Source organism: Barbus barbus (assembly GCF_936440315.1).
Source record: "Barbus barbus genome assembly, chromosome: 39".
In the NCBI taxonomy this organism is placed as follows: domain Eukaryota; kingdom Metazoa; phylum Chordata; class Actinopteri; order Cypriniformes; family Cyprinidae; genus Barbus; species Barbus barbus.
The window spans coordinates 3,504,076-3,515,329 of record NC_136717.1 but is presented as its reverse complement, the minus strand read 5'-3'; the positions used below and the strand labels follow the sequence as shown (position 1 = coordinate 3,515,329).

General features: G+C 42.3%; 1 protein-coding gene across 1 annotated transcript; it reads left to right on the top strand.

Moving 5' to 3' along the window:
• Positions 1-5,552: 5,552 nt before the first annotated feature.
• LOC306858510 (putative nuclease HARBI1) lies at positions 5,553-6,581 on the top strand (the record flags this gene model as incomplete). Its single annotated transcript, XM_079399076.1, has 1 exon — positions 5,553-6,581. One exon carries the CDS (start codon positions 5,553-5,555, stop codon positions 6,579-6,581), a length of 1,029 nt encoding a protein of 342 aa, XP_079255202.1.
• Positions 6,582-11,254: the final 4,673 nt, after the last annotated feature.

Genomic DNA, 11,254 nt, shown 5'->3' with positions numbered 1-11,254 from the left:
GATTATAGTGAAGCTGTAGTGACCCAGTTTATAGTGAATCTGTAGTGACCCAGATTATAGTGAAGCTGTAGTGACCCAGTTTATAGTGAAGCTGTAGTGACCCAGATTATAGTGAAGCTGTAGTGACCCAGTTTATAGTGAATCTGTAGTGACCCAGATTATAGTGAAGCTGTAGTGACCCAGTTTATAGTGAAGCTGTAGTGACCCAGTTTATAGTGAAGCTGTAGTGACACAGTTTATAGTGAAGCTGTAGTGACCCAGTTTATAGTGAAGCTGTAGTGACCCAGTTTATAGTGAAGCTGTAGTGACCCAGATTATAGTGAAGCTGTAGTGACCCAGATTATAGTGAAGCTGTAGTGACACAGTTTATAGTGAAGCTGTAGTGACCCAGATTATAGTGAAGCTGTAATGACACAGATTATAGTGAAGCTGTAGTGACCCAGTTTATAGTGAAGAAAGAATTGATTACAGGTTTGGAACATCTCATGGGTGTGTAAACAAAAGACACATTTTTAATTTTTGGGTGAACTGTCCCTTTAAGTCAAAGTTCACTGCAACTGAAATGCTTCTCTGCAAAACTGAGCGTTCATTATTAGTTACTGGACAGACCCATTGATAACTTTCCCATTCAGCCGGGACGATTCTTTCTCTCACAGAACAGTTGGAAACTCTAATCTAATACCAAATGCAGAACATGCTGTTTTTTGTCTCCTGATGGTGATTTAAGGCCATTAACTCTCTCTCTGAGTCACTTAGCAGTGCAGTAACTAGGGAGCTGATTGAGACACACAGATTTAGTTTGCATTTATTTTTGGTTTTCTCAATTATTTTCTTCTTAAACAGGACAAAGTGTTCAAACACACAGAAAAACTCCTGCTCAAGTGACTGAGATCCACGAGACACTGTTATAAAGATGGCGTTTATTAAAGAGGAGAGTGAAGACATGAAGATTGAAGAAGCATTCAGAGTCAAACATGAAGATACTGAGGAACAAACAGGTTGGTTTTCATTCTCAAACTCTGTCATTTGATACTTATTAAAATATCCCTCTCTACTGAAATGAATGACATTTTTAAAGAATGTCATGAGCGTCCTAATTGAAGTTGTTTTATTTATTTGTTTTATTTTATTGGTCCTCATGCTGGCCAGACGAATACCGGACAAAATCACAAAATGTTGAATGTCAAAATGACTATTTTGGCAAGTGACTTTATAAATCTTAAAAGAGCTAAAACGTCCTAAATGACTGTAAAGAACAGGGAGAAAATTGGATTTGTGTCAGATCCATGTCATGAGCAACAGATTTTAAAGAGACAGCAATGCTTTTATGAATTCGAGACTTTGGTCTCATCCACACAAACCAGAGCTTTCCATATCCGATTTTTTTTCTTCTGTAAACATGGCTTCATCTCAAGAATAGGGATGGGCATTTCTGGCAATTTCTTATTTTGATCATCAGTAGGTTTCAAAAACAAGTAATTGAGTGCTTGCGGTGCAGGGCCGTCATGGAGATAATGAAAATGAATAATAAAAATATAAATGACATGAAAACCTGTCTATGAAAACATAGTTATATTATGATTACAATGCAGCAATATTATTTAAAAAAGAAGCATTGGAATAGCTGCCTGAGGTGAAGCTGATTGACTTTATGCCAATAAACTGAAGCCCATTCTATGACACATCCTATTATATTAATCCAATAACTTAGCTATATAACATAGATGTAACATTGCAACTTGTATCTGCACAAAAGGATGGAAATGCCTGTGATGTGCTTTCATGGCAGCGCGCTGAAACATGGGCGAAGAAAGCAGACAATTTACTATCTATAAAAATTTCACAATCTATAAAGTTCTCATTATGTTTATGGCAGATTTGTGCTATATTTTCATCTACATTATCAAGCGATTACTGAAATTGCCTGCGCATTTTAAACAAAGTACGAAAACAATTTTAATTGAAGTATGCCTACTGTTGAACAAATATGATGAAAAAAAAGCACTGCAGCATTATTATAACGTCACTATTTTTGACAAATAAACATCTAAAAGCAATAAGACCGTCTCACATAACTCAGTTAATATCGGGCATTGCATTTGAGCTTGAAACTGAACACTGGTAATATGCAATTCATGTTAATAAATGTAAATATCTCAACGCATCCTATATTAGATTAATCAGATACTCGATCACTGTTGATATCTGCATACACACGAAACCACCTCAAAACGATGTAGTATACATGCCAGACCAGTATGTGGCGCTGGAATTCTGCCACAGAGACACACTAAAAACAGAAGATTTGTGCGCTGTATACAAACCCAACACAACAAAAACGGAATTGTTCCACTTCCAACTTTAACGAGTTCCAGTGAATCACATGATGCTGGCATGACACAAAGAGAGCATTTAGGTCTACATTATGCTCGCTGGAAGCAGTGATGTCAAATGACGTGTCTTGCTGAGGCCGGGGTTGATCGATCTGCCCAGAGTTCACAGGTTGGATGTCCTTCTTCAAGCCCGTTTTGTGTAGTGGGTACATTTTGACCTCAAAGTATGCTGGTAGGTTTTGTCACTTTAAACTACGCAAGAACTTGGTAAAGCCTCCGTCCACGTGTGGTATTCAAATCAAGCAACAACAAAAGAAGAAGAGTTCGACCAATCAGAGTGCTGGGTTTATTCCCCAAATAGCAAGCTGGAGGATTGGTAAATGCATACAGCCTATCGTTAAAAAGAGCGTTGTTTGTGTGTCAGTGAGTCTACGCGCTGAGATGAGGAAGCTAGGGGTGGGGGAAAAATCTATTCATATAATTCAATGATTCGGTCTTCTAGGGATTCGAATCGAGTCACAAATTTAAAAAATCGATTTTTCTAATTATAACGTGAAGTTGTCAGAACAAAAGGCAGAACTCAGCTGCGAGAGCAGTGCAGAAAAACGAATACATCCTGTCCCACTTTCAGTGAGGGCAAGTGTTAGGAAAAATATATTAATACATTTTTGGTCTTTTGTTAATATGGGAAGTAGGGATGTGCCAAATAGTGAATCCGTATTCGGAAAGGCGTGTGTAGCGCATGGCTCGGTTTCTAGCTCTTACAATTTCAGATTTTGGACCAGACTCAGAAGATTTTTGGAACGACTCACAGAAGCAATTATTAGCAAAGATGATAGTAAGAATTAATAAAATGAATGAACCACTCAAAGTATTGGTATGCAGCTAGTTTATGAAAAGGTAAGTGTATTTTCTCTTTTGTTATTTTGCATATGTTGTATTTTTTTCGAAATTGGCAGAAATGAAATAAAACAAAATAAAAACAAATGGATAACAGTAACACACAGTATTTGAAATGGATGATAAACACAGAAACAGTTCCCACACACAATTCCCAATGTCAGTTTCTGAAATTTGACCTCAGTGTCTGAATTTCAAGTTCTCAATCTCAAATTTTCCCCCAAAAATAGTAATGTTCATCAAAAATGAACTAATGAGATCAGTCCATGAAGAAGGAAAAAACTTGAATTCTTGACTTCAGGAAAATCCAGGTAAATTGGTAAAAATATGCAATGTGTGTAGTTTTGTCCTACCCACTCAGAACTTTGTTTCTCACAACACTTTTTACAGGTTTCCAGGGACGAAGTGATGGGATGGCTCGCCAGTCCAACCAGGGATAGGAAATCCACAGCAGGACAGAAATCTCGGAATCGGAACGGAATCTCAGCAGCAATTCAGGAACTCTCAACAGAGAATTAAATCATTTTATCTCAACAAATAATACGTCTCTGCATTATTTAACGTAAGTACATACAATCACATAGTATATTATAAAACATTTTCACATTTTTTTCATATTATTACCCACTTTACCAATGCGTTGTTCACATTACTATTACAAAACAATATTCTCATTAGTCAAACACACTTCTCATAAAGAAAATAGTACTCACCAAGGAGAAATATGGATCAAGGAACAAAAGAAAAGCTATTTTGCAAAGGAAAGATTCGAAAATTTCTCCTATCTCTTCAGTTAGCGGCGCGCTCAGTTTTCACGAGGCACTTCTCACACGCGAGCTCTCTAAGAACTAATAACTCACAAATCTACTGTGCTTGTTAATAATTTATTGCTAAATTATCACTGTTTATTCTTTCTTTACTCACTCAATTGATTTAATATCACTCGTGTCGTTCACAATCTCTCTTATCTAGTCTCAGCTTGATACCGATCTTTTTCTTGAAACTTTTTCTCAACTGAGGGCGGAGCTAACCTTTCACCTCACCAATCAAATTAATTCAGGAACGGTTTTTTTATATTCTTTGAATTATTTATAATAAAATGCATACAATTTATGTCTTATTCTTCACTTACTATTAGTTTCATAACGATATGAATAAACTAATACCAATTAATACTAGTGACCCAAATTAATGTACTGGGTTACATGTGGAAAACGAACACAGTGTTCCATGGAGCCACTAAAGCGACATGATTATTTGCTTGCTAGCGGTTGCCTGTTACATAATAGTTCATAAAATTCAAGTTTATTTTTATAGCGCTTTTTACGATACAAATCTTGCAAAGCAGCTCTACAGGAATTTAAGTTTCCACAATATATTTATATATCGCAGAACCTTAATATGTTTAACTTACGGCAAAATTTGGTAATTCTGTATGTTGCCTGAGCATTGGCATCCTCCGAAGTCCTCTGAGGGGTTGGCATCATCTTTTCTCAGGTGTTCAGTCATCTCAGATCATTTAAGGGTTGGATGCAGACTGAAGCTTCTGTAATTCCTAGCTGGCAGAAACAGAGAAACAAATAGAGACATAATTAGCTAAAGAATAATAATAATGTACATTTAATAATAATTTAATAATAATAATGTACATTTAATAATAATTTAATAATAATGTACATTAAAATGTACATTTTTCGTGACGTATTGTCAAGTATGGTGACCCATACTCGAAATTGGTGCTCTGCGTTTAACCCATCCAAGTGCACACACACAGCAGTGAGTAGTGAACAAAAGCACACACACACACGGAGCAGTGGGGGTTCGGTGCCTTGCTCAAGGGCACCTCAGTCGTGGTATTGAGGGTGGAGAGAGCGCTGGACATTCACTCCCCCCACCTACAATCCCTGCTGGCCGGGGGCTCGAACCCGCAACCTTTCGATTACGAGTCCAATTCTCTAACCATTAGGCCACGACTTCCCCTGCAGTACAAGATTATAAAATGCATTATGTGAATGCTTGGCTAAAGAGATGTCTTTAATCTAGATTTAAACAGTGAGGGCCGGTTTCCCGTACGGGGATTAAGCCTAGTCGTAGACTAAATGTCATTTTAAACCTGGATTTATTGAAGTAGCTTTCTCACACATGGATTACAATAGTCTCAGACTTGCACTAGTCTTGACTTGAACAATTGGATTTCTAGAAGTAGGATTAGACCTAATCCAGATCTAAATTAAGTCTTAAATTAAACCTGGTCAGAAGCAGGTTTAACCTCAGATTAAAAACTGCTTGCCTCAAGGCTCACGTCCACAGTAGCAAAACATGGATTACCTTGACTATTTCAATGACAATCAGAGACCACCACCAAGACCAGAAAGAAGGTTGCTAAAAGACAGGAGCAACCCACTAAATGATTTTGATGATTTACATTTTCTTGACCGTTTCCGTATGTCAAAGGAAAATGCAACAGAAATAATTGGTTTGCTGCAGCCCAAGCTTTCAGGTGACTTAGTCAGAGGCACCCCTATTTCTCCTTCCTTACAAATATTAATTACCTTAAGGTTTTTGGCATGTGGAACCTTCCATCTGGAAACTGGGGATTTGTGTGGTGTAGGTGAATCAACAGTGTGCAAAATAGTACACAAAGTCTGCAGTGCTATATGTGAACTGAAAAAGGATTTCATCAAGTTCCCAAATGCTGCTGAACAGGCCACCTACAAGGTAGATTTCTATGAATATGGGAACTTCCCTGGAGTCATTGGTTGTATCGATGGCTGCCACATTCCCATTAAGTGTCCCTCTACAGCAGATGCTGAGGAATTCAGAAATCGTAAAAACTGGTTTTCAATAAATGTACAAGGAATGTGCACTCCCACTATGCAGTTCTCCAATATTGTTGCACGCTGGAAAGGTTCAACTCATGACTCAAGGATTTTCCACAACTCCTCTTTATATACTCAGTTTGAAGCAAGACAACACTCTGGAATTCTACTTGGTGACAGTGGGTATGCACAGACAAACTTCTTGTTCACCCCTTATCTCCATCCAGTCAGACCAGAGCAACAGCGCTATAACCAAGCTCGCATTCTCACCAGAGGGCTAATAGAGCGCATGTTTGGTGTATGGAAGAATCATTTCCAGTGTCTCCGAAATACACTGCGGTTTGAACCTAGGAGGTGCTGCATTGTTATTATTGCAACAGCAGTGCTTCATAATTTTCTTAAACAGTGTGGCTGCCCAGACCCTGATATTGAAGATGATGATGACCAACATGTCCCCATCCCTGAGCTAGCCAATGACAGAAATGGACTTGCTTACAGAGATGCTTTTGCTTTGCAGCACTTCTCATAAATGTGCCTTGAGTGATACATAAATGATTGGCATAGACAGGTAAAAAATTTCAGGACATTTTTTTTATTTAACTGAGGTTTGGTTCCAAAGACAATTGACACTGCTGCTGCTTCATCTCTCTCTCTCTTTCATAGACAACTCAAGATGAAGAATTTTCATTTTGACTTCATGTTCTTCTTTTAAATATTTTAATTTACATTCATGGAACTCTATGGCAAGTTTCTCATGAATGGTCATCCTTTTCCCTCTTGACCTGCTGCCTGGATTAGAGACTGCTGGATGCTGACTAATGCTACCGCAGGAGACTGGATGCTGCTGCATGTTGGTGCTGGCTGCTGCTGGATTCATTTGAGCCTCTTGACTGTTCCCTGCGCCCCCCAAGTCCTGGGTGAAGATCAGGTCATCTTTGTATGGAAGAAAAAATCTAGTATTACATTTGACTTCAACAATAAAGGTCATTACGTCATTTTTGTTACAAGACATGACTTGCATTTAATTACTGTATGTTGGATGGGATAACACATGTTACTGTAAATGAGACGTGTCCTATCAAATGAGTCTTTGAAAGATTCCTCACCTGAACTGTCCAAATGGTCATCATCTGGAATACCTTCCAGGGGTTGCTGACTTTCAATAATCCCAGCCAACAAGTCCCCCAACTCCTCTGTGTCTGGTGGAACTGGAAGTCCCCCACCTGTCTTGAAACGCTCTTGACGCGTAGCAGCAGTTGTTTTTTTCAGGTTTATTTTTATATTTTTCCACAGGACCTTTACAAGATAATATACACTCTGAAGTTGGAGTTCTACATAATATTGTTTTCTTTTTACATTTCATTAATGAAAACATTTATAATTTACTGATTTGTAAGAACGGGGCAACAATAAATCATACCTGAACTTGTTGGAGTGTCCGTTTGGTTACTTTTTCATTTGAGTTGATTTCATTAAATATGGAAATCCATGCTTTCTTCTTCTTGTTTTCTGTACCTGAATCATGCTGTTTGTTTTCAATTACAGGATAGTTTGATACAATTTGTTTAAAAAGGGTCTTCTCAAATTCACTGAAGTTTTTTGAGCGTTTTCTTTTGTCTTTCTCCATTTCTTGGTTAAGTATAGTGACTCCTGTTCCTTTGCTTAAGTGTAGTGACTCCTGTTGGAGGAGACGACGACAGCCTTCGCGTGGCCTCCTCCGTGAGTAGCAAGAAATGGTGCAAGACCAGCTTGAGAAACTAATGTCGCCAACCAGTCATCATCTAGCTGGCAGACTGAGGCGCAAGAGACCGAAGGGACACGGTGCGTCCATGTCAGGACGAGTGACCATCCCGACCATCGAGTACCAAGGTCTGTCGGTGTTCCAACTTAATGTAGAGGACCTTACCACCGCCAAAATGGAAGTCATCTACCATCTCGCTGACTCCCACAAAGTAGCAGCCGTCCTCCTCCAGGAGACACACCGTGACAGTGATAACATCCTCAAACTGCCCGGTTTCCAGCTTGCTGGGTCTACCCACAGCAAACAGCATGGACTTGCAACCTTTGTAAGGAACAACCTTAGTTGGACAGCCATTGGCCAATCTCCACCAGGCTCGAGTATCGAATGGCCGTCCACTAAGGTGCAGACCACAACGGTTGTCAATGTCTACAAGCCCCCACCATCAAGGCTAACCATGGCATCACTTCCACCGGCACCTGCACCCGCCATCTATGCAGGGGACTTTAACTGCCAACACATAGACTGGGGTTACAGCCATACTACACCAAATGGAGAGACATTAAACCAATGGGCCTCCAGTGCCAATGCGCTGCTGCTGTTCGACCCCAAAGAACCTCCAAGCTTCTTTTCAACACGCTGGAACACCCACACCAATCCGGACTTGGCTTTCGCAGTGTGGCACACGGCTCAAAAGCCAGAGAGACGTGTCCTGGATAGGTTCCCCCGCTCACACCACCGACCGTCCATTATAAAGGTCCCATCCCTGGTGCAGCCAGTTGCAGGGAAACCCGTCAAGAGATGGAACTTTCGTAAGGCAAATTGGCAGTCATTTACTGAGAGACAGAAAGGACATCATCCTGTCTCCCAGATCCAGACAACGCCGACGTGGACGCTGGGTACGCAGCCTACTGCAGAGTACTCCTTGGGGCAGCAAGGAAAACCATCCCCCGTGGCTTTAACACAAACTACATCCCGGGCTGGGATGGAGAATGCAGCCACCTCCTGCATGTCCACCAGCAGGCAAGCTCCAGGGAGGAAGTTGAAGAATCTGCAACGGCACTTCTGCAGAAGCTAGATGTCACCCGAAGGTCAAGGTGGACAGAAGTAGTTCAGTCAATTGACTTCACCCACTCCAGCCGTAAGGCGTGGCGGACAATAAACCAGCTGACAGGTAGAACACCATCGACCTCCCGGTGCCCAATAACAGCAAATGCCATCGCATCCCAGCTCCTTAAGAACAGCTGTTTCCTTGATGCTGATAAGAACTTTGCCCGCACAACATCACACCAGGTGACTTCCCTGTGTAGAGCAGCTAGTGTGGACGCCAACTTGTCAGGGGAATTTACATCAGCTGAACTCCAGACTGCCTTGAGTAAGACCAAACAAGGGAAAGCACCCGGCCATGATTACATCCACCCTGAGTTTGTGACTCACCAGAGCGTAAGAACATCTGTATGGATTAGCTCATTCTACTCGACATGCCTTCGGAGGTCCAAGCTCCCGAAGATATGGCGCCGCGCTGCTGTCATAGCCCTCCCAAAACCAAACAAGCCTGCTGAAGACCCTAAATCTTACCGACCCATCCCACTGCTCTGCGTCCCATTCAAAATCCTGGAGAGGCTTCTCTATAATCGTATCGAGCCAATAGTGGACACTCAACTCCCACGGGAGCAAGCTGGCTTCCGGCGCAGTCGGTCAACGGTTGACCAGGTGACACTGCTCACCCAAGATATTGAGGACAGCTTTCAGGAAAAACAGAAGGCTGGAGTAGTGTTGCTTGATCTCACAGCCGCTTACTATACCGTCTGGCACCGCGGACTCCACCTAAAGCTACTAAAGATCATTCCCGACCGTCACATGGTGAAGTTCATCACTGAGATGGTGACGAACCACAGCTTCACCTTAAAGATCAGTGACGGTCAATGCAGCAGGCTTAGAAGGCTGAGGAATGGTGTTCCGCAGGGTTCTGTCCTCGCACCAATGTTATTTAATATCTACATCCACGACTTACCGGAAACAACATCCCGGAAATATGGTTACGCTGACGACCTGGCCATTATGATGAGACGACAAACATGGGAGCAGATGCAGGCCAGCCTAAACCAGGACATGGACACCTTGGCAGCCTACCTGCGTGAGTGGCGTTTACAACTCAGCATCGGCAAGACAGTTGCAGCAGCTTACCACCTGAACAACAGTGAGGCCAGACGGGAACTGGACATATTCGTTAATAACAAGCGCCTTGAGTTCCAGCAAGCCCCACGGTACCTCGGCGTACGCCTGGATAGATCTCTAACATTCAAACAACACCTTGAAGAAGTGACGGCCAAAGTGTCATCAAGGGTCGCAATAATTCGACGTCTCGCTGGTACTAGCTGGGGTGCAACTGCCAAGGTGCTTCGAATATCAACAGTAGCTCTTGTCTTCTCCACAGCTGAATACTGTGCCCCAGCCTGGTGCAGAAGCCCACACGTCAGGAAAGTCGACACTGCCATAAATACCGCCCTTCGGACTATAACTGGCTGCCTGAAATCTACCCCTGTCTACCATCTGCCAACACTAGCGGGAATTGCCCCGGCCGGCCTCCGACGAGAGGCTGCTACCCTCGCTCTTGCAAGGAAAGCCCAAAGATACAACTTGCATATCCTGCACAATACCACCACAATAGCACTGCCTCCTTATAGACTGAAGTCCCGCCACCCGTACAACAAGGCGGCACAAGACCTGCTCAGGTCCATCCCCGAGGACCTGTCTACAGAGGCATGGCTCGCGGCAGCCTGGAAGCAGGAGTGGGAGTCAGCAGGGCCCTCACGAATCCACCGTTACATCTATGACCCTTAAGGCGGTCTTGAAGGAGAGGATCTGCCACGCCGGCAATGGACTCTGCTAAACCGCCTGCGAACTGGGGTTGGACGTTACAAAGCATCAATGAGGAAGTGGGGCCTGGAGGACAGAGCAGTGTGTGAGTGTGGGGAGCCAGAGCAGACCGCTGAGCACATAATCACCACCTGTCCACTGTATAAACCACCCTCGGAGGCCGGCCTCTTCGATGTGGGACCTGAGATGAGAATGTGGCTGAGTTCTACTGAGCTGGACATTTGATGACGACACACGAAAGAAGAAGACTCCTGTTCCACACACTCCTTAAGACTAATGAATTACAAGTATTCCATACCAGGTTTTTTATAGCAACCTCTCCTTAGCCACATGTGCATGCCATTAATCTATTCAGGTTTCCAAAAGATGATCTCACTTGTCCTTGATTACCTTAATCTGAGACTCTGTAGTCTAGAACTAGTTAATCCAAATTTAAGCAACATCTCAGAAAGTCAGTTGTTTAGTGTGGATTAATTTAAGTAGAATTAGCCTAGTCCTGGTTTATTTTAAGCCCTTAACGGGAAACTGGGCCTGAGAGTGTGTCTGAACCCCGAACGTCATCAGGAAGGCTATTCCAGAGTTTG